Consider the following 23,506-nt stretch of genomic DNA (forward strand, 5'->3'; position numbering starts at 1 on the left):
GCTGTGACATCACTTATGAGGAAAAGGTAAAGAAAATAATGCGAGGAATCGAAAGTGCTGTGTCGTCAATTATGGGGAGGGGAAAGGAAATAATGTCAGGGGTCGCAGGGAGCTGTGACATCACCTATGAGGGGAGGGGAAGGAGATAATGTCAGAGTTTGCAGGGAGTTACATGTGACATCACTTATGTGGGAAGGGGGAAGAAAATAATATCAGGGATTGAAGTTGCTGTTTAATCTATGGGGGCAGGAGAAAGGATATTACGTCAACGGAAGATCATATTCGTTAATATTGGGATGGGGTGATATGGACTTACCTTATTTCTAGACCTCGTCAGATCCTTCTCCGCAGTCTCAAGGAGACTCATCTCGTGTCTCCCGCTGCTTGGATTGGGACCCGTGATGGCTTTTTTGAGTGCGCGAACAGCATCAATCACACGGAACTCGTAGTACAGCTCAGCTACATCAAGTACGTGCTGGTAACCGCCCCCTGAAAGTAGATTTGAAAATAAGGCGACAGTTGGGTATTTGTTGAAAAGATGCTTATCATAGTATGATGCACGTTTAAAAAAATCCAGTTGATATTTTGTTCTTATATTACGCGCGTAGTATACATATAACAAACCTATCGGTTCCAACTCCCGCTCTTCTCCATCGTCAATAAGCCTGGCACTAGTGACCTTGAGTGGCCTTGACGACAACGGCTCCGTAAAGCTATCACCGATGAGGACAGGCACTTCGTCCCCGCGTTCCGAGTCCCCAGCGGTACCCCCCAGGGGGATGACGTCACCGCTACGTGGATCGATGGTAACGGATACGATGGGGACTGGGTTCCCTGTGTTGGGGTCCAGCATCATACTGCCTATCTCTATGGCAACCGGTAAGCCTGTCACAGGGTCGGAGTGGGTGCCGCCGATGGGGAACGCGTTGCCTAGGATACAAACATGTTAGGATTATCAAGTGGATACAATTATCCTAGCTATTGGGATGAGGTACAACAGTAGTCTTTGTGCAAGTGGAAATTCCACCGCCATAGCACGACGAAGGAAAGTCGATAAGCGGCTTAAAAGTGATAAGTGACGCACCTAGGCACCGACAATCAGGGTAGCACACAGGCGTGGGAAGTTTTTGACTGTTAGACGTAATTAAAAGCACTATCAACGACAGTGGTCTCAAGCAGAGAGTTATCCTTTTCCCTTACTGGTCTTTAATCTTTAGTCTTTAATCTTATGTCACAGATTATAAATGATGATAATACTGTGTCCTATAGATAAATAAGTTGCTCATCAAGTAGCAAATAGGCTATATGCTAGTTTTAAGAGTTTTAAGTTTACGTCTATAATTCTTTTAAACTGTTTTAAATTTCATGCGAATGACCAAGAGTACCATACATATTCATGTGGGATTCTTCAGGCTAGCTTGGTGGGGTTGTTGAGTAAACCGCGGCCCACGAAAAACAAGTTTCGCCGCCCCTTTAAGTAAAACACGCGTGAAAACCTACCATCCGGATGTATGGTCATGCCAAGGATAGGCACAGGAAGCCCGGTCTTTCCACACAGCATCTTGCCGCCCAATCTCATGTCACTTCTCCTCTCAACAGGAGTCAGATTGGTTTTGGTAGGAACCCCAGTCTCGGGGTTGGTAGGATAGGGTACATACGGGATCAGCGCCTCGGCTGAACTGGCCGCGTCCGCATTCGTGCAGTCAGCGGTGAATAGCAGACGCGCGGAGAGTGGGTCGTACGACACGTTACCTGGAAACGACAACAGATGGGTTGAATGTAGTCAGAGCAGGGCATCCACGTGATAAATTATTCACTACCGTGATTTTCTTAGTGTGACAGTCTGTGACGGATCTTTTTTGCGCAAAATATGAATGCAAATAAGACGTATAACTCAGTAACGAGCTAATTCTATTTGAATTACTGTGAAACTTAATCATCATACAACAATAACATTCTATTGCTAAAGCAAAGAAAATAGTATTTGATAATAATCAAAGATGGTTTCGCAGAATTTTCGATGTCTATAAAAGACATAGACAACGGTAAAACCACCCCAAGTCTCATTATGACAAATAGTTGTATTGATTAAACAACCTGATAAAGTTGTTTTTATTGATCGAGAAAATAACTTATTACACTAACTAATTGGGGAGTAAATTCGTGCTTTCAAGATTGATCGAAACATGGTACACTGTATCAATAGATGTATATGAGTGGCAAAAATAACCCAAAAAAAGGAATAGAATTCAGAATCAAAATTAAAACAGTGTTTTACCTTCAATGGGCATTACCCGTCCCGTGTTGGGATGGCAAAAATAACCCAAAAAAAGGAATAGAGTTCAGAATCAAAATTAAAACAGTGTTTTACCTTCAATGGGCATTACCCGTCCCGTGTTGGGATGCACGAAAAAGTAAGGAGGGACAGGGACATTGGTGACGTTATCTGACAGAAGCATGTTCGCGGTTTCAGGGTTAGGCATCAAAAGTCCAGTGTGGGGGTCCTGTGTTATGAGATCTGTCGTGTTCTCAGCGTTCAGCAGCTTCTCTCGTCCCAGGATCTCTCCTTCTATGGTGCAGAGTCTCGCCCCAGTAACGTCGCCTAGTAGTGCCCAGGTTCCTCGCCGCTGAGACTCACTCGTGACTTCGACTGTTAATCGCTGTAGTAGAGCATCTACGCGGCTCTCCACCCTACGAGAGAGGTGATAACAATTAAGAATTCGTCATTTTCTCAGGTACCTAGACTTTCTACTATGCATGTATCGCAATTGCTCCCAAAATCAGCCTATGAAGATTGTAGCATTTTTTAAATAGATAGACTAGGATGTTATTTGGTTTGCTAGGGTGACAAAATGATAAATGATAAATGATGAGAACAGAAATACACTCCTTTTCCCCCTTTTTTATATTTAATGTTTTAATTAATTTACACTTAAAGTGAAAAGTTTTAGCCTTTAACGTTCTTATAGTTTAGGTTCTTATCCCCTTTTTAATTGTATTCATTCTTCGTGGCAGAACAAGAGGAAATTAATCTGAAATTAAAAAGTAAAGAAAGAGCAGCCAGTCGAAAAACTTACTTGTGCACTAATTGCTCGTTGAACTGGTTCATCATTTCCTCGCTGTTACGAGCGGGATTCTCAGAGTAGGCTTTCAGCACTCGAATGGCTTCCCGTAGTGTTGATTGATAGGCCACTTGGTGGGCTTCCCGTCCGGACTCGTCGTTTTCCCAGATGGCTTTCTGGCGTTGTAGAATTTGCTGGAAGTGGAATCCAAGGTCTTTCCTGCGCTCGAGCTCTCCTTCAAGCTAAATAACAAAATAACGATTTCAGTTAGGAAAGGTATATGGAGTAAAATCCATGGAAAGTGCGCGCGTTTTTTATTCTCACGTTGTAGAGCTCAGCCGTTTTTATTGCAGGATGAATTGAATTTTACAGTGTTAATTTACTACTGAAATCTGTTTTGCAATTTTTTTCTTTGCAGGGGAGTGAAAGATTCGTCACACAAAACGGAAAGGGGTCAGAGTCTTTAAAGGGGTCAGACGCAATTTTGTTAACCTAGCAGCTGTAAAGAAACATTTAAAACGGAAGCGTATCCAAAATCCCTATGGCATTTTAACGACTGAGTTTGGTAATTTTGCCGATTCAAAATCTATGTTTCCGAATAGTTATTCTGTAGTTATCCATAAATGCCGCAAACGTAAACAATAGACAACGCAAACAAAAAGGCTGTCTGAGTCGCTTTAAACAAGCAGTTCGCGCGTTCTCACCTCGTCCTTCTTTGCTTCGTAAGCTCGCAGGTCTTCTGGCGTTGCCATAGAGGAGCGTCCTCGCAGGTTAAGCTTGGCGATCCATAATCCTTTGAGCCCCTCGGTCTGCTGGTTGATCTTCTGGTAGAGCTGCTTGGCCTGGTCCTTCTGGCGGGAAATGGCGGCGGTGACATCACGTGACTGCTTGGAGAGCTGAGAGTAGAATTCACCGACGGTAAAACCCTCCATGTCGACTTGCTGATCGTAATCCCAGAATTCATCGCTCTTCACCTCCATGACGCCTGTTTTAAGAAAAGTGTTACGAGATATTCAAATGGTATTAGAAACCCATCGCATCTACATATTTTTCTCTCCACCCGAATACAAGATACAATACCTTTCACTCAGCTCGTCCCGGTTTATGTTCTGGATCGAGCATTTATTCCATAAACGCATGCGTACATATTGACTCGTACCCAGTACTCACCGGTATTAGCCTGAGTCTCTGCGCCGCCCGCGCCGCCTTGTGGTCCTGGGCCTTGAGTGATAGCCTGCATGACCGAGGCGTTGACGTGGTATTTCTTTGCGGGATGAACAGTTGAGCCCTTGGACGCATAATCATCAAAGTTAAACCGCTTGGCAAGAACTCTGTATCGCGGGAACTTGAAGGTCACTTTAGTCCAGCCGTGTTTTCTGAAGATGAGCTGTAAATTTGATAGTTTGATAGATTAAAGTTGGTGAGATAATGACGTCATGGTACAAATGACTGAGATAATTTCGATTAAATAAAGTCGATAAAATAACAAACTTTATTCGTGGAATGGTCACTTTGATGATCTTATGAATTTTCAATAGTAAACTTTGATACAAATGTGGCCGTTAAACATTCTTTAAGAGGCTTAAGACGCTTGATCTCGAATGAATTCATAAGTATCAGTTCTTTATAAGAAGGGAGGCGTAGAGCGAATCTTACCAGTCCAAGGAAGAGTATAATAATGAGTAGGAAAAAGTTAGCGTATCTTACCAGTCCAAGGACGAGTATAATCATGAGTAGGAAAAAGTTAGCGTATCTTACCAGTCCAAGGACGAGTATAATCATGAGTAGGAAAAAGCAGACGTATCTTACCAGTCCAAGGACGAGTATAATCATGAGTAGGAAAAAGCTGACGTATCTTACCAGTCCAAGGATGAGTATAATCATGAGTAGAAAAAGCTAGCGTATCTTACCAGTCTAAGGAAGAGTATAATCATGAGTAGGAAAAAGCAGACGTATCTTACCAGTCCAAGGACGAGTATAATCATTAGTAGGAAAAGCTAGCGTATCTTACCAGTCCAAGGACGAGTATAATCATTAGTAGGAAAAAGCTAGCGTATCTTACCAGTCCAAGGACGAGTATAATCATGAGTAGGAAAAAGCTAGCGTATCTTACCAGTCCAAGGACGAGTATAATCATTAGTAGGAAAAAGCTAGCGTATCTTACCAGTCCAAGGACGAGTATAATCATGAGTAGAAAAAGCTAGCGTATCTTACCAGTCCAAGGACGAGTATAATAATGAGTAGGAAAAAGTTAGCGTATCTTACCAGTCCAAGGACGAGTATAATCATGAGTAGGAAAAGCTAGCGTATCTTACCAGTCCAAGGACGAGTATAATCATGAGTAGGAAAAAGCAGACGTATCTTACCAGTCCAAGGACGAGTATAATTATGAGTAGGAAAAAGTTAGCGTATCGTACCAGCTAGCGTATCTTACCAGTCCAAGGACGAGTATAATCATGAGTAGAAAAAGCTAGCGTATCTTACCAGTCCAAGGACGAGTATAATCATGAGTAGGAAAAAGCTAGCGTATCTTACCAGTCCAAGGACGAGTATAATCATGAGTAGGAAAAAGCAGACGTATCTTACCAGTCCAAGGACGAGTATAATTATGAGTAGGAAAAAGTTAGCGTATCGTACCAGCTAGCGTATCTTACCAGTCCAAGGACGAGTATAATCATGAGTAGAAAAAGCTAGCGTATCTTACCAGTCCAAGGACGAGTATAATCATGAGTAGGAAAAAGCTAGCGTATCTTACCAGTCCAAGGACGAGTATAATCATGAGTAGAAAAAGCTAGCGTATCTTACCAGTCCAAGGACGAGTATAATCATGAGTAGGAAAAAGCTAGCGTATCTTACCAGTCCAAGGACGAGTATAATCATGAGTAGGAAAAGCTAGCGTATCTTACCAGTCCAAGGACGAGTATAATCATGAGTAGGAAAAAGCAGACGTATCTTACCAGTCCAAGGACGAGTATAATCATTAGTAGGAAAAAGCTGACGTATCTTACCAGTCCAAGGACGAGTATAATTATGAGTAGGAAAAAGTTAGCGTATCGTACCAGCTAGCGTATCTTACCAGTCCAAGGACGAGTATAATCATGAGTAGAAAAAGCTAGCGTATCTTACCAGTCCAAGGACGAGTATAATCATGAGTAGGAAAAAGCTAGCGTATCTTACCAGTCCAAGGACGAGTATAATCATGAGTAGAAAAAGCTAGCGTATCTTACCAGTCCAAGGACGAGTATAATCATGAGTAGGAAAAAGCTAGCGTATCTTACCAGTCCAAGGACGAGTATAATCATGAGTAGGAAAAAGCTGACGTATCTTACCAGTCCAAGGACGAGTATAATTATGAGTAGGAAAAAGTTAGCGTATCGTACCAGCTAGCGTATCTTACCAGTCCAAGGACGAGTATAATCATGAGTAGGAAAAAGCTGCCGAGCATTGCACCAATCAGGGCCCAGTCCGGCATGATTAGGATGTTGCGGTTGAGGCCGATACCGTTTTGGATTACAACGCGGGGCGTGGTCGGGAAAAACGGTCCGTCAGACGAACACTGAGCCCCCTTCGCCATCACGCGGATGTACTGCAAGAAAAATTAGATTTCAAAGAATTTAGAATAATTCATGTTGCCAAAGTATTGCCTACCTTTTATAAAAATGCATTATTTAGCGTAAAAAGAGTTGTTCTTTAGGATCCATTAAATTTTGAAAACTTATGGTACAATAAACCGAAATGTTGCAACTTTCTTAAAATCTGATTAATTTATATCTAAAGAAAAGATAAATTAATTGGAAAACAATAAACAAAATATTTTCCTTATTCCTTTTTAACAGTGCTTTGTAAGAGCGGTCATTTGGCCTCTAGAACCAGGAACCAGGATATTATCTTAGTTCAATCGCTCCTGCTTTGGATCTTGATTCTAGAGTATACGTCGGGAATTTGACTGGAGTTGACAAATAGATGGGAATACCATCTCGGGGGGGGGGGGGGCATACAAACATATCGAGGAAGGGAAATAGTATTTTCCCTCATGCATATTCTTTGAAATCGAAGGTGCAGGAGGGGGGGGACTTACCATCTTGTGCGCTGGGTTGGCACTCGACTTAAACACGTACACTCCAGGGGTATTGAACTGGAACGCGAAAATCGAAATGGGCGTGGCCTTCAGCTGGTTATCCTCCGCGAGATCCTTAAACTTGCCGTAATCGAAGGTCGGGTTGGTGTTATAGAGATTGGGCTCGTCATACTGGGGGTAATGAGTGTTGTTGACCTTCCACATCATGCGCGCACCCAGCAGGAGGCAAGTGGTAGGGTTAAGGATCCCCTTGATGCTGAAGTCAGTGATAGAGGAGGAGACCTCGAGAAGGCTACGGCGTCGGCGACTGACCACGGTCGCGTTGGTGGGTCCTGAGGTTGGCACGCTGGCGGAGACGTTCGCGGCAGCGTTGATGTTCTGTTCGAGAACGCTGATGATGTAATCGACAGCTGCGTCGTATGTGCCAAGAAATCCATCACCTAAAGGATCGGGAGTTGAATTAGTGGAGGCATATTCTCGAAGAAATGTAAGTCGAAGAAAACTAAGAATTGCAAAGTCAAGTCAGTGTCATTTAGTTTTATCTCTAGCTCTCCAACTCGATTGGAAGATCCGCTCAAGCAAAATAGGATAATTTTTTGCCGCTTTCTAGGGTGTATTCTTCATTATTGTTGACTACGGCGTTGTAAACTTGTTTCCCAATGAAAATATGATTTGCATTACGAATACGATATGATGATATCACGCCCCCCCCCTACTTTTTGGAGGTCACATGTATGTGGTGGTCACGTGTATGTGGTGGTCACGTGAATGTGTTGGTCACGTGTATGTGGTGGTAACGTGTATGCGGTGGTCACGTGTATGTAGTGGTCACGTGTATGTGGTGGTCACGTGTATGCGGTGGTCACGTGTATGTGGTTGTCACGTGTATGTGGTGGCCACGTGTATGCGGTGGTCACGTGTACGTGGTGGTCACGTGTTTGTGGAGGTCACGTGTATGTGGTGACATGGTTCACGTGTCCGTACCTTCCATCTGTACAAAGTATATGGGTCTGGGTAGGCCATCTATCGTTTCGCACTGCTTCTCGTCAAATAAGTCGGCAAAGTTAGGAACTCTAGAGAAGTCTGTGATGTTGTAAGTCTTCACCTATCATCACGAATAGAAAGCATTTAAATAATGTATTGAATTGACATTAATTAAACGTCAATTCATATCCAAATCAAGTCAACCCAGTTATACCTAAACCCATGCCTAAATTCAAATACATATCTAATTTTATATATAAATCTGAAACTTAAGTGAGATTTAAATCTTTTAAGATTAAAATTCAAATTCTTAATCGGGTTTTAATTGAAGTGAATTTAAATCGTTTTTTTTATCTAAACCCGAATCTCAAATTCTGAAATTTTAATTTTATTCAAGACCTAGATTCTGGTACTTACGTATTCAATACCTAGATTCTCGTACTTACGTATCAAAGACCTAGATTCTGGTACTTACGTATTCAAGACATAGATTCTGGTCCATACGTATTCAAGACCTAGATTCTGGTACTTACGTATCCCCCTGTGGAATTGGTGACGGCCAGGAAAGCCGGCTTGGAGCAGACAAGACTCAGCCTTTTCTCTTGGTCCTGGATGCAGTCTCTGTCGCACACGTTTTGTAAGCTTTCGCGCTTGCACAAACACAGACCTTGCTCCTTGTCAAAGCCGATGTACCCATCCACGGAATTACACTACAGGAAATACGAATGAATATCATAAGCAAAGGTGACTATACTCATAGGTCTGGAAAGCAAAGGCGCGCGTCAGGTGATCCGCGAAGTAGTAACATACATAAAAAAACTAACCAGAATTGTAATCATTCTACTTATTAAATTAATAATAAATATAAAAGGTCAGCGAAAGGAAAAGCTTTCTGCTACTATTCTGCTAGAATGAGACAAAAAAAATTTGGCGTTCCTTGTCTAATTACTAACTCCATCCATTGATAAGCCAAGAGAAATTAATACAGGTACGTAAAGCTACAACAAATTTTTCAAGGACATAAAACTACTTTTCTCTTATTATTTGGGTATACCATTTGTTCACAAAAAACGATGATGTAGCCTTTTATCAGAGATACTTGTTTCTGTACTATGGTGTTCCTCGGGATTAATTCTAGGTCCTTACCTCCTTAGAACACGCCTCTTTCCACTGTTCCTGAGTCAAACACTCCCCAGCCTGGTTTCGCCAAGTCCCCTCTCCACATATCCCGTACAGTTTGAGAACACAGTCCTGCTCACGGCCCTCAATGGACTGGAATGTCGCCTCACATACACAGGAGCCGTCAGATGGCTGGAGAGGACGAGATACAGATCCAAGTTAATGTGACACAGGCCCGTACACAGGATTTTTCTTGGGGGGGGGGGGGGGGGGCGAAACCCGAAAAAGTGGACCTAATATTTTTGGGGGGGAGGGGGAGGGAGGGAGGGAGCGGGTTCTCTGATAAAAATCTAACCAACTCCGAAAGAACAAAAAAAAGACAAGATTAGGCGCTTATATGATTTGAATAAGTGGCAACTTTTCCTCTTAACATAAAGACCCGCGTAAGCTTATTACGCTCGCTCTTCTCTCTGACAAGATTAGGCGCTTCTATCATTTGACTAAGTGGCAACTTTTCCTCTTAACATAAAGACCCGCGTAAGCTTATTACACTCGCTCTTCTCTCTGACAAGATTAGGCGCTTCTATCATTTGACTAAGTGGCAACTTTTCCTCTTAACATAAAGACCCGCGTAAGCTTATTACACTCGCTCTTCTCTCTGACAAGATTAGGCGCTTCTATCATTTGACTAAGTGGCAACTTTTCCTCTTAACATAAAGACCCGCGTAAGCTTATTACACTCGCTCTTCTCTCTGACAAGATTAGGCGCTTCTATCATTTGACTAAGTGGCAACTTTTCCTCTTACCATAAAGACCCGCGTAAGCTTATTACACTCGCTCTTCTCTCTGACAAGATTAGGCGCTTCTATCATTTGACTAAGTGGCAACTTTTTCTCTTACCATAAAGACCCGCGTAAGCTTATTACACTCGCTCTTCTCTCTGACAAGATTAGGCGCTTCTATCATTTGACTAAGTGGCAACTTTTTCTCTTACCATTAAGACCCGCGAAAGCTTATTACACTCGCTCTTCTCTCTGACAAGATTAGGCCCTTATATCATTTGACAAAGTGGCAACTTTTCCTCTTACCATAAAGACCCGGTTGAGCCCACTACACTCGCAACTAGCGCTGCCGAGATGAGGCGCCGAGGCGCCTGTGCCACACTTGAAGCAAGCGATCTGCGCCTGCTTGTGATTGAAGTGATCCTTTGCGCATGGTCTACAGTGCTGACTGCTGGACGCGTTCGGGAACGCGTTATAGGTACCGTTGGGACATGGGCGAGGCACGATGTCCCCGGACTCGCAGTACCACCCAGGGGGGCAAGGGTAGCTCTTCGTGACCTCCACTCCGTAGGAGGAATCGTTTGTAGAAGGATTGTCTGTAATAGCGCCTGTGAAGAGAATAGTTTAGACTGAGATGTGTCGAATCTTGCTATATAAACGCTCTTTTGGGGGAAACCTATTAAGCGGGCGCTATATACAAAGTCCGAATAAGCCTATTCACTTATTAAAACTGCATTAAGGTTACTCTAATAAGTGGACCACCGGCTTAGTCTCGAATATGACCGCTTAAAACTAGGTTCGACAATATTTTTCTTAAAAATAATGTCCATACCATCCTTCTATGAAAATCCTTATTTTGGAGTATATTGACTGTGTTTTCGAAAATTATTTTACATCCTGGTAAGTCAAAAACAAATCAATATGCCTTGTGAATTCTGGGTAATCAAGTTTTTTTCAGGGGGTTTTCAGGGAGTATTACTTTAAACAAAAAATGCTTTCCTTGTTAGCCTAGACTTTAGAGTTAAACCTCGGGGTAGAAACACATACAACCGAGAACATGATTGCTGTGTTGCAAAGTTACGAATGATTCTTCATTCCATCGTGCGACACTGACCTTCCAAGCAGATCACACCTCCGCGACATCTCTTGCACGTGTTCCGATCAGCGGCATTTCCATAGTAACCAGGTCGACAGATCTCACAGGTGCCCTCAAAGGTTTTAAATAAATCAGCTCCAGATGTTTTCTGTGCATAGCCTAAAAGAAATGAAAGTTAAATGATAAGAATAACTACAAGGTATAAGTCATGATAAGAATAACTACAAGGTATAAGTGTATATCATTCTCACAGTAAAATTAATCAGAATTCATTGCTGCAATCATATGAACGAACGTTGTCATTTTGGGGGACTACTACCTTAAAGACTAAGTTTTAAAAGACCTTCTCAATTGCGTTAAGATTGTCACAATCATTATCTTGCTCTTCAAATTACAATTTAAGTTTATCATTATCTTGCTCTTCAAATTACAATTTAAGTTTATAAAGCCTTCGTGTTGCGGTTACCTTGGAAATGACAGTATTTGAAGGTATTCTACAAAAAAGTTTCATTTAAGGAAGTGACCGCTTTCAATAAAAACGACAAGTTATGACAACTTTTCTTGATATGACTAGCTCACCTAGCGGACAGATCCGTGGGGTACACGCGCCTGCTTCGTGGTTTGAATCATTGTAACAATTTAGCTTAGGATCGCAGTAATGCCCAGGTGGACATAACACCGGCTGTGAAGAGTTCCTCGGACAGTAATAACCGGCCGGACACGGAGCCTGGCTCATGGACCTGTTACAGAAGTAACCCGCCAGACACTCCCTAGGGGCGCTGCTTCCAGGGGGACAGAAGGTCCCGTTGGGACACGCCTCTCCGTAGATGCTGCCATTAGTCTCAGGGCAGTAGTAACCAGCGGGGCAAAGATGACAGTCATTGATGTGGGCGGCACCCGTGTCGCTTCTGTAGGTCCCGTTGGGGCAGGGCGTTGGCTTGTCAATGGCATTAAGGCAGTAGTGGCCTACTGGGCATGGACTGATGCTAGGGTCTGCCAGTCCTGGGGAAAAAAGGCGAATAGCGGGATATTAAGAAGAGCCACCCTTATATTAGTATCCAGGCATGTACACAGGGCGTGTGTGTACGGAGGGTGCGCGCACCCCCCTTGGCTGCCAAAAAGTGGGTAATTTCTTATTAAGAAATCTTCAAATACATTTTTTTTTCCATATGATACCTATGACTGCCCCTCCCGCCCTCCCACCACCACCACCACCACTCAATCTTGGGTACGCGACTTTTATTTATATTTGAAAATACGTTCTATTTGACGATGCTCGGATTAGCCGATTGACGAATTAGCCGAATGGTGCGTTCATGAATCTATATAAAAAATATCGTTAAACAGAATAGCTTTTGCTGAGCTTATTTGGATAATGATAACGTTATTTTGTTGTTATGCATAAAGCTGGTCGCTCATACCAACATTATCGGAGTACAGTTCATTGTTACATACCTTTGATATTGCACCAGTAGCCGGCCGGACAAGGCAGACATGTGCTCATATCCTTAGCTTCGGACGAGTTGGAAAAGGTCATGACCGGACAAGGGATGGCCGTCTCGTTAAGCGGGCAGTAGTACCCACGATAGCATGGCTCAGGAATCGAGCTTCCAGCCTTGCAAATAAAGCCAGCCGGACATGTTTGACACTCGGCTTCGGACCGTGCTCCTTCATACGGGATAACCAGACCTTCTGTGCATTTCTTCCCTTCCAAGGCACCCGCGGGGCAGTATCTGCCGATGGGACACTTCCTTCCCAGCTCAGGATCACTGCCATCCGGATCGGGTTCCCCATTCTTGGCTTTGTAGCAAAGATGCCCGGCGGCGCATAACCCGGCAAGGACACCCCTCTGGCAGTAGTGACCAGGCTCGCAGTCTTCACATTGCGTCGCCAGAGCCAGGCCAGTGGTGGTGTTAGTGGTGTAGGTACCATTGGGGCAATACACGGGCTCGATAGTGCCTTCAGGGCAGTATCTGTGGGACGGGCATTGCAGAGGGTCTGTTGTGTTGGCGGGACAATATCTACCCACAGGACACGTTTCACATGTACTTTCTTTTTTGTTTGGTTGGTATTGTCCAGGTTTGCAGCCATAGGGGTGTACGGTTCCATTACCGCAATAGTACCCGGTTGGACACAAATACCCCGAGGGCGTGGGTGTGATAGTTTCAGCTTCCGGTAGACAAAAGTAGCCTGCCCAGCATTTCCCCTTTGGCTCTGTCATACCGGGCTCATCACAGTAATATCCACCACGACAAGGTAAGCAATCCGCCGGAGACTTTCCGCCAATAAACGGCCGCATTGTGCCAATACGACATTTAGTGCCATTTGTGGTCCCTTCCAGGCAGAAGTATCCTGGCGGACAGGGGCCATTGTATGGGTCACTTGTATCATTAGGGGCCATAAACCTGGCCCCCCCTCGGCATAAGTACCCAGCCATGCACGGTCCTGTTGCATTAGCTTGTCCCTTTCTATCGCAGTACATCCCAGGGGGGCACGCAAGGCAGTCATTCTTAAACTTGCCAAACTCCGTCGGGAGATATGTCCCTATGGGGCATGGCTCACCCATGGGTAATGACGTCCCCCCAGGGCAATAGTGTCCCTTTGAGCATGGTGCTGGGTCGATAACGGTAGTGTTGGGGCAAGTGTAGCCAGGAGGGCACCAATCACACACGGACAAGCCTGTCCTTGGGGCGTATGTCCCAGGCTGACAGGCTTCCTCCTTTATGGTTCCCTTGGTACAGAAGTGACCCATTGGGCATTTTTTGCCTTCGATGCCATCAGTTGGTGTAGGAGTTGTTGAACCTAAAGAGAAACACGTCAAAATAAGTAGAGGTATAATGCAGCACTCAGTGAACATTCAGTACGAACTAATTGGACATGGCCCAGCATGCAAACAGCATGATTGGATAAAATAAGAACATAATGTATACGTGCCCTTCCAATAATTATTACGTGCCACATCTAATAATGACTATAATGCAGATTTGAATGCATAACTTGCCAAGATTACGATATTGGCCCAGAATGACACACTTTCCCAGATTCACCCAGTTGCAACATGTACCAAGATTACAATATTTACCCAGAATGCAACACTAACACAGTTCACAATATTCATCCAGATGCAACACTTACCCAAAATGCATACATATCCTGGGCTGCACTCTCTCTCCATCACAATGGAGTCATTTGGATCGCAGTAGTGCCCAGGGCTGCACGGTCGGCAGTCAGACACATTTTTGTTGCCAGCAGTGTTAGCAAAGGACCCTCTGGGACACGGAATCGGGACATAACTGCCCTCTGTGCAATAATGTCCCCTAGGGCACACATATTCAGGGGGATTGGGCTGGGTGATGCTACCATTACAGTAGAAACCCGGTAGGCAGAGACCCTCGGGCTCTGATAGGCCTGTTTTCTGGCAGAAGTACCTGCAGATTAAGTGCCGTATGTAAGGGACATGATGACAAAAATAATGATTACAAAAGTTGTCATTATTACACAGCCACGACAGAATGTCCATCACTTTTCCGTCGATTTTGATGAGCTCTTATGCGATTAAAAAGGCGCCAAAACCTAGCGATTGATTACAAGCTTTAGGGATATTGAACTCTAAATGGCAGAGATAGAGGAAATAGCGGAAAAAAGTCCAAGTAATAAATGTCCAGCTGCGAGGTAGAATCTTTGGTTGATGGAAGAATAATTGCGTCAAGACTTTATTTAAACCAATGCAAGCTACAATAATGACACCCGATCACTTTTCAAAGAATACATTGAATAAATAATCCATATTGTAATGCTGATATCAAACAGCAAGAGACATTTTGCATACCTGGCAGGGCACTGAAAGCATTCATCCGGTCTGATTAGTTTTGTCTGGTTGCTCCACGTCCCCTGCGGACATTTAAATTCCGTTGCAAATTTCGTCCCTTTTGGACAATAATGCCCAGTAGGACACTCGAACCCGGTGAGATCACTAACACCGGCAGCAGAATTATCGCAGAAGTACGCTTCAGGACATTCGTCGCATTGGTGGCTGTACTGCTTATTCTGGTAGGTGCCGTTACGACACCGGACCGGCTCGGGAGACCCACCAGGACAGAAGTGGCCTACTCTGCAAGGAAAGGCAGCTGGTGTAGACACGGACTGTCCGGCCGGACAATAGTATCCTGGATCACACTGCCCTTGAGGTGCCGCGAGTCCGCTGATGTTACAGTACCAGCCAGCTTCACACAACGTACACTCGCTCTTGTTCTTGTGTTCAAAACCAGGAAGGTAGAATCCTGGTTCGCATGGAATAGCCACTTCGCTGCCCTTCGGACAGTAGTGCCCTTCTGGACAACGCACCTTGGTGCGGGAGTCAGAGCCAAGAGGGCAGTAGAAACCAGCATCACAGTCTGCCACAGGAAGAGGTAATTCCACCGTGTCGCAGTATTTCCCTGGTGTGCACTTGGTCATATTGTGGGATCTCTCTGGACAGTAATAACCTCGTTGACATCTAAAGGCAGCTGGTCTCGCTTCCTGGTCTCCACCCGGACAGTAGTACCCTGCGGCACAGGAGTTGGTGGGCGCGGCATTGCCGAACCCTTGGCAGTAGGTACCAGGGGTACAGGGTAAGCAGTCCAGTGAGGAGTTTCCACCGGTCTTGGGGTTAAAGGTACCGGGAGGGCAAGGGGCGTGGTGAGGTGTTGGGGTGTTTTTCTGGCAGTAGTGCCCAGCTGGACAAGGGAAGGGCTGGAAGTCGGTGGTATTGGCGTAGCAGTAGTAGCCAGCAGGGCATTCCAGGCAGGAAGATTGTCCTTCCTGGTTATTGTAGGTACCTGCCGTGCATCCTACAAAGAAAATTTTGGAAAGTAATGCAGGTTTTTGGAAATAATTTTGAGAACACATATAGGAACGCTTATTCGGGTAACTCGAATTGAACTTGACTTCACTTGGATAATATTCAGTAATCTTTGATAGCATAACTACAAAAACGCACCTTGACATTCGGCGCTGCCCGCGATACTGAAGTACCCTCTTGGGCAGATTCCACCTATCGTGACATGCGCAAAGTGGGTGGGGCAGTGGGTCAAGTGCGTCATGGTCGGATTTCGCATCGCCGCACCAGAAGAACAGAAGAAACCCGGAGCGCAGTCGTCATCCGGGCTTGTCAAGTTGCTATAGCGACACACTTTGCCTCCGTCGCAGGGAGTACAGTCCTGTTCGCGTGCCAATCCCTTCTGGTTACTATAGGTACCAGAAGGGCACGCCTGCCAGTTCCAACCAGTGCCATTGGGGCAGAACCAGCCTTCAGGGCAAAGGGTCTTGGTAGAAGCCACATTGCCTGGTAATGATGAACAGGTTTTTGAACTACAGCTGATTTGCATTGTACAGTAGTTGGTTATGGTTTAAAGTATAAGAATGGAAATAGAAATGGATTTAAAGACACTCGGAAACAGAAATTGATTTAAAGACATTTGTGAAAAAGCAGACATTCAGCAGAGGACCAAAACAACGTAATATCCAGAGCGTAGTAAGAACTAGAAGTACTACCACCGTGATCTAGCGGACATGTACGGCGGTGCTTTAAAGTAGTTTGCGAAGTTTGCCATTGCAGAAATGCTGACCGATGTTGTTTCTTTTCTTTTGTTGGTGTGGAGAAATTATGTACGCCATGGCGTATTGCGCATAGGTAATTGTAATTGTATACATACATAGGTACTCATCGGTACATCGGTTCAGTAATCCTTCAAGTGAGGGTTGGCTGTAACGGAAAAATACTCTGTGCAAACAATACGACATCCATTAGCTTACCTGGAATAACGTTTTCAGGGACACAATAGTACTTCTGAGGGCATATTTGACACTGTGAGGCCATAGTATTCTCGGCAAATGTACCAGCCACACAGTCCTTAGGCGAAGGTGATCCACGAGGACAATACTTCCCCACGGGACAAGGGTAGGGGTTGCTTTTGTTCTGCCCTTCAGGACAGAAGAATCCTGGGTCACACTCGTCCTTGGGTTGAACAAGCCCTGTGCTATCACAATACCACCCTTCCCTACAGGGGATGCACTTAGAGCTGTCAATCAGCTGGGTGCCGTTGGAGAAGGTCCCGGATGGACATGGTTCAGGATGATGAGTTCCCATCATACAGTAGTGTCCTTGAGGACAGATCATCTAGAAGTGAGACATAAATTTATCATGTTGTCCACTATTGGGACAGTTTGCAGGTTAATGCCGATGCTTTAAAACAAAGGGCGGGTAATTGCGCGCATTTAACTAGTTCTGCGTTTAACAGCGGAGATTACAAGATTACACCGGAAAAGGGACGAAAAAAAAAAAAGGAGCTGAGCATCATTAAAAGGACACCGTGACTGACCTGTGTCGGACTTGAAGAGCTTGTTGGGCAATAATAGCCCGCAGTACACTTTCCCGCGGTAGCTGTCATTCCCGTGTCGTTACAGAATTCCCCGCCCGTGCAGTTCAAACACTGAGACTCCTGGTACAGCCCGATAGCGGGACTATACGATCCCGCGGGACACGGGATTGGTGCCGCCACACCTGCACAAGATATGATGCAATCATTCGAACAATAGTGCAAAGTGTACATCTGTCGAAGAATAATCGCGTGATATCGTAACGTGTCGTCTATTATAGAATGTTGCACTTTCGTGCGTACTTATGGAAACCCAATGACGCGAACTTAGACAATTTCAACTCCTAGTTAACTCACCTAATTTATCTCTCTAGCTATGTGTTCCCAAGATACAATTGTCCTCTAATGAGGACTAGAGTTTTGAACAACTCAAAAGTCTAGTACTCAAACAAATATTTCTATGGTTGAGAAAGCAAAATAATAACAAAATAATAATAGAATTGTACAGCGTGTTTACAAAAAGCATTTAGGGATGTTAAATTTATAGACAGAATCCCTAGATGTGATTCGTATTATGGCCTGCTACATTACGTCGGTGTAAGTGTATTTTTTATAAATAAAATCGACGCTTTTAAAGAAAACTTGTTTCTTTTACGAGAATTAGGGGTATAAGATATATTGGACATATTATCACAATCATTTAGACCTCTAGAAAATGTTACAATGTCGTTCCCAGAGCCCACTACCTTTATGCAAGCGGCAAGGTACAAGGCTCTGGGATAATCAATTCCTAGGGCGATTCTCATTGGCTCTCGAGCTTGCATTAGTGAGCATGCGCAATTAAAACGGAAGTGAATAGTACAATGGAAGTTCTTTTACGACGCTTGTCACACATTCTGTCTTTGAAAATAAAATTACAGAGAAAACTCCCACAAACCAGATACACAAACAAATCGTGGGCGAATCCAAGCATTCGTGAATTAGGAATGCTTTACCACTACCGGTTGGCAGAATATACACCAAAACAATCCTTTCTATAAACGTTGACTGACTTCAAAATCTGGGATTGAATGTCTTCCAGCGTAAAATCTTTCGACTTTTCCTTGTCAAGCGCGGATTGGATCGATCAGTGGTGAAAGAGTTCAACTCTGTTCTTTCCGGTTTGTTAGGACATGCGCAGTAAAACCGGAACCAACAGATTCTGTTGGTGAAAAAATTGATCATCCCAGAGCCTTGTACCTTGCCGCTGGCAAAAAGGTACGTGGGCTCTGGGAACCAGATTAAAAATGTTAGAGCTAATCATAAATCTGCGTGATATTTCATCTCACGTACCTTCTGGACAATACGAGCCCGCGGGACAGATCTCAGCTTTACCAGGCAGGTCAGGTGTCGTCATATTAGCACCCTGGCGACAGAAATACCCAGGCCCGCAAAGCCTATTGGGTCGTATCAGTCCCCACTCATCGCACACGAATCCACCTGTGCAGTCTAAGCAGTCTGTGACGTCATCGGCTCCGGTCTGATTATTGAATGACCCCGGAGGGCACTTAAACTGCGTGGCGTAGCGCGTTCCTTCCGGGCAATAATGCCCCTCGATGCACTCAAATGGGGCGTAATCGACGACGGGACCATATGTGTCGTTACAGTAGAAACCCGGGGGACATTTTTTGCAGGTCCATTGTCGTGTCTCGTTCTGATGGTACCCGGGACCACAAGGCACAGGGGCTGGGCTGCCTGTGGGACATATGTGGCCTTTAGGGCACGGATGTTGCTGGCTGTGAGTGGCCCGGCCATCGCAGTAGTATCCCTGCATGCATTGCCCTTTGGGTTCCTCAAGGCCAAGATCATCACAAAACCATCCTTGTGTGCAGTCGCGACAATCGGTCTCGTTCCTAGAAAAGAAAGATTACAAAACTCAATATACCTATGTCTTGAATTTGGCGACTAAAACCAATATCACGGTTACAACCAATATGCCGATAAAAACAAAAATAGAAAGAGGTGGATCGGTGAGCTGGCAAGGTACAGTTCTTTAGAAAATGAGTAACCAGTTTCTTATAAAAAAGAGTTGTCTGGCTGGCTAACTGGCTGACTGGTCCACTGGCGGACGGACGGTGAATGACTCTACGAGTTACCGACCACCTACACTGATTTTTATATTATCTCAACAAAGAAAAAAGTCCATGTTGAAATAAAACTCCCTCACCTGTATCCCGTCTCATTAGCAAAGGTGCCAAGAGGACATCGGAGAGGACCGTTAGGGGTCCCCCTGGGGCAGTACGAACCCTTGGGGCAGACGTTCCCGGTTACGCCGTCGGTAGGTCTAGGCACAGATGCCCCCAGGTTACAGTAATGTCCACCCTCGCAGTCATAGAAGGGCTTCAGAAGGCCTTCTGTCGGACAATACTTTCCGCGGTCGCACTGCATGGGGTTGGCAGAGCCGTTGGGGCAGTAATAACCAGGTTGACACTCAGCTGGAGAGATACAAAAAAAAAACACAGTAAACACACAGTAAGACCCCTTACAACCCACGACATCACCACTACCCAAGTCTACCCAAGTTGGTGGGCAAATGATCGTAGAAACATTTACCATTTAATCTTAATATCGCAAGAGATTTGTGCAATATGAATAAGTGGGTCAGCCTCATTAGCGGGTTTGTCTTACTATTCTACAAGAGCCTAACTCTTCATTCTTTCTTGCTATGCTGGAATATGGCTCTACGCCACGCAAACAGATACTGCAGGAGCAGAGAAACGTTGGAGAGAGAAAGACGCTTCAGTTAACGGGTCCAACTAATGACAATAACATCTGCTGCACATCGCTTACCTCCATCAGGCGTGGCTTTAGATGATCCATTGACGCAGTACCACCCTCCCATGCAGTCAGCGGTCGGTCCACTAAGCCCATGCCCCTCACAGTACTTCCCGCCAGTACACAACACGCATGCGCCATCGGTCTTCTGATTTGGCAACGCGTTAAACCTCCCCGGAGGGCATAGGAACTCGCGCGCATGCGTCGTATTTAAAGGGCAGTAACTCCCGGGTGGACAATCGGAAGTGACGTAAGTGGTTGAGTTCTCGTGGCAGAAGTACCCGGATGGACAGTCCTTGCAGTGGCTCATGCCTTTGTTATCCTGGTAACTACCAGCAGGGCACCCAAGTGGACGGGCAGAGCCAATCGGACAGTAGTGTCCGGTCGGACAGACATCGCCGATACCTTTTAAAGAAAGCATAGTTTGTCAAGGTTTCGAAAAAAAAAATTGGGAAGCTTATCACTCTGCCACCACCAGAAATAATAAATTACGAAAGCGCACTGGTCATAATTTATCTCTTCAGTATAGAAAGCAAGCATGAAGGATTTTTAAGTTAAATGCCTATAATAAAATAACGCGTAACATAGTAACATTATGTTATTATATCAATACAAGAAAAATACCTGTGTGGATGTCGTAGAGGGCGCTACAGTTTCCATATAGAGACGAGTCATTCACGAAAAAGGCTGGAGTTGAGTAATCGACACCTGACACGCAGTAATACCCAGGCAGGCAGTCACCCGTGTACGAGGTCGCATGGAGCTCACCACAGAACTTGCCAGGGTCACACTGCTTGCATTGGCCAGAACGTGACAGGCCAGGGGTATTACTATAAGTACCTGTATGACAAAGATAAATGAATAATGTAAGCCACACAAAATGGTGTCACTCAATACGTTCTGAGTCGGGTGTGATAGATTACTGTAAGTGCCTGTAAGGTAAACACAAATCAATTATGTCAGTCAAACAATGTAGCGTCACGCTATAACGATCTGACCGTGACATACAAGAGGTATCCCTGTAAGAAAATATAAGGCAAAGAAAAAACAATGAGGGCCATGTTGACCTAGGATATAGTGTCACGCTATCGCGTTTTGGCCCTTACACCGTGACCAGACTCACAATTGAAGATACAGTTTATACTATCCTTCCGTTTGAATCTTATTGGCAAACAAAAATTAACGTAATTCAGTGGCACTTAAGCCGCAACACTTGGGAGCGGTGAGAGTCACGCTATATAATATAATGTCATCCAATACGAATACGGGCAATTACGTGGTATGCCAAAAAAAACAAAACTGATGATATATACATACCACGTGGACATGATTTCCAGTCCCGTCCCGTTCCCGCGGGGCAGTAGTATCCCCTCGGACATGTGTGATAACCGGAAGTGGGGTCACCGGAAGTGACGTTCTCAGGGACGCAGTAGAACCCCTCTGGACACTCCTGACATGACGGTGATGTTGTGGTGTTTGTAAAAGTTCCCTCGGGACAGTCGATTGGTGTTTTGCTTCCTATAAGTGTTGATCACGGTAAGACAATACGTCAGGCTATAGATTTAATCATCATGCCAGTGCCAAGTCAACAGGTAAATCTAAGTTAAAATCTAAGTTGCTCCAGTACATGAGGTATAAATATGAAATATTCTGAATTTACCTTCGGTAAATTTCTCAATTTTCATCTAAAACTTTACATACAGATTCACTGATCCACAGGTATTATGTGACTAATCAAGTCGAATCGGATTAGGAAAACATATATAAATCTATACATCTATGGGTTACTTACCTGTAGGACAGTGCAGCCCGATCGTACACGGCACAGCGTTTTCATCCTGAGATCCCTCCGGGCAATAGAACCCAGCCCTACACAGACCAGACGGCTCCGTGAGGCCCTGGGAACCACAGTATGAGCCTGCGGTACAATTTGTACACTGACTGTCACTCCAGAGGCCAGTGTTGTTTGAAAACGTCCCGCGAGGGCAGAGCTTTGGCATCTCGGTCTGGATGGGGCAGTAGCGACCGGCCGGACAGATAACGGACGTGCTGGAAATGGACCGGGAGGGACAGTAGTGACCCTTTTGGCAAGGACCGCTGACCTCTGTTTTGCCAGGCAGCTCGCAGTAGAAGCCACCTGTACAATCTGTGCACTGGGACTCGTTATGGAGACCTGGGAGAGAAAGTGTGGATGGAGAAGAAGAGATCTACAGACTACGTCACATGATTTTCGTGAAAAAAAGGGAGCAAAAGGCCTTAAGAATCCCTCGCGGTTTTCAAAGTTATTTGCCAGCCTAGTCCTTAGCGTTCCTTAGTTTCCTGTGCTTTTAGATTAGCCGTGATAGAGTATGGGATCTAGGATAGAGCTCATTGGCAGAGGGGGGTGGAAGGGGTTCCTCTAACGTCATTGTTTTTATACTCTGAGGAGTGAAGGCAAGAGAAAGGCTGGTAATGCGGCTTATCCATGGAAGGACTCATAGTGTTTCCACCCTTTGTGGGGTCTAAAACTCCCTGCGTATTTAGCGGGACAAAGTAATCACTTCAATCACTTATCGCTAAGAGTACTGAAAATTTCCATATGGCAAGGACGGGGGTTAATGTTATCATTCCTACCGCCATGTAATAAGGTAAGATGGTTAGATAATGGACGCGAGTGTTCTATGGGATTTAGGGCACGAATTAACAAAAATAAGCGAGTGAGTTAGCATACCCACTAATTACGAACTAAATTCCCCACTAATTCCCTATTGTTCAATGCCCTCGCCGCTTGACGCCTTAATTATTATAAGATTTAGGGGGTTGAAATGGAGAGCGCTGATTGGTCGAGTGGCAGTGATCATTTTCTAAGCCAAATAAAGCTGATCCGAACTCAAAAGTGTTCCCGCTGGACGTTCCTCTATCGCGCGGGACGATGTTAGTACTTACCGGTGAGATTACTAAAGGTTCCCGCAGGGCATGGTGCAGGGTTGATGGTGCCTTCACCGCAAAATGATCCTGCGGGACACACATCCGCGTCAAGGCCTTGGTTTGGTGTGGCAGTTTTTGCGCCTGGAAAAAGAGGAAAATATATTATTAAAAGTACGACGATTCACATATGGTTTCCTTACAGAAGAACCCCGGAGCACATTTCCCAGGGGCGGATACCGGGGGGAGGAATGAGTTTATATGCACCCCCCTTTTTGAGCAAAAAAATCAAATTAAAAAGTCAATTTGTT

The 23,506-nt window shown here is 44.8% G+C and overlaps 1 protein-coding gene across 1 annotated transcript in view; it reads right to left on the reverse strand.

Annotated features, from left to right (window-relative positions):
* LOC5512653 overlaps positions 1-23,506 on the reverse strand; it is a 68,142-nt gene that overhangs the window by 17,876 nt on the left and 26,760 nt on the right. The window contains exons 36-63 of the mRNA XM_048732757.1: positions 23,217-23,339; positions 22,084-22,464; positions 21,609-21,809; positions 20,916-21,131; positions 20,307-20,696; positions 19,684-19,951; positions 18,810-19,369; positions 17,481-17,662; positions 16,915-17,278; positions 16,100-16,444; positions 14,951-15,950; positions 14,257-14,549; positions 12,577-13,923; positions 11,701-12,123; positions 11,140-11,280; positions 10,332-10,633; positions 9,271-9,435; positions 8,658-8,834; positions 8,125-8,245; positions 7,141-7,580; positions 6,460-6,648; positions 4,233-4,449; positions 3,767-4,047; positions 3,078-3,304; positions 2,372-2,691; positions 1,501-1,752; positions 625-930; positions 317-489 (exon numbers count right to left, since the gene is read on the reverse strand). Coding sequence (XP_048588714.1) covers positions 317-489; positions 625-930; positions 1,501-1,752; positions 2,372-2,691; positions 3,078-3,304; positions 3,767-4,047; positions 4,233-4,449; positions 6,460-6,648; positions 7,141-7,580; positions 8,125-8,245; positions 8,658-8,834; positions 9,271-9,435; positions 10,332-10,633; positions 11,140-11,280; positions 11,701-12,123; positions 12,577-13,923; positions 14,257-14,549; positions 14,951-15,950; positions 16,100-16,444; positions 16,915-17,278; positions 17,481-17,662; positions 18,810-19,369; positions 19,684-19,951; positions 20,307-20,696; positions 20,916-21,131; positions 21,609-21,809; positions 22,084-22,464; positions 23,217-23,339 — 9,404 coding nt within the window. The remainder of the gene's footprint in view (positions 1-316; positions 490-624; positions 931-1,500; positions 1,753-2,371; positions 2,692-3,077; positions 3,305-3,766; positions 4,048-4,232; positions 4,450-6,459; positions 6,649-7,140; positions 7,581-8,124; positions 8,246-8,657; positions 8,835-9,270; positions 9,436-10,331; positions 10,634-11,139; positions 11,281-11,700; positions 12,124-12,576; positions 13,924-14,256; positions 14,550-14,950; positions 15,951-16,099; positions 16,445-16,914; positions 17,279-17,480; positions 17,663-18,809; positions 19,370-19,683; positions 19,952-20,306; positions 20,697-20,915; positions 21,132-21,608; positions 21,810-22,083; positions 22,465-23,216; positions 23,340-23,506) is intronic.

Source organism: Nematostella vectensis, chromosome 9, assembly GCF_932526225.1.
Source record: "Nematostella vectensis chromosome 9, jaNemVect1.1, whole genome shotgun sequence".
In the NCBI taxonomy this organism is placed as follows: Eukaryota; Metazoa; Cnidaria; class Anthozoa; order Actiniaria; family Edwardsiidae; genus Nematostella; species Nematostella vectensis.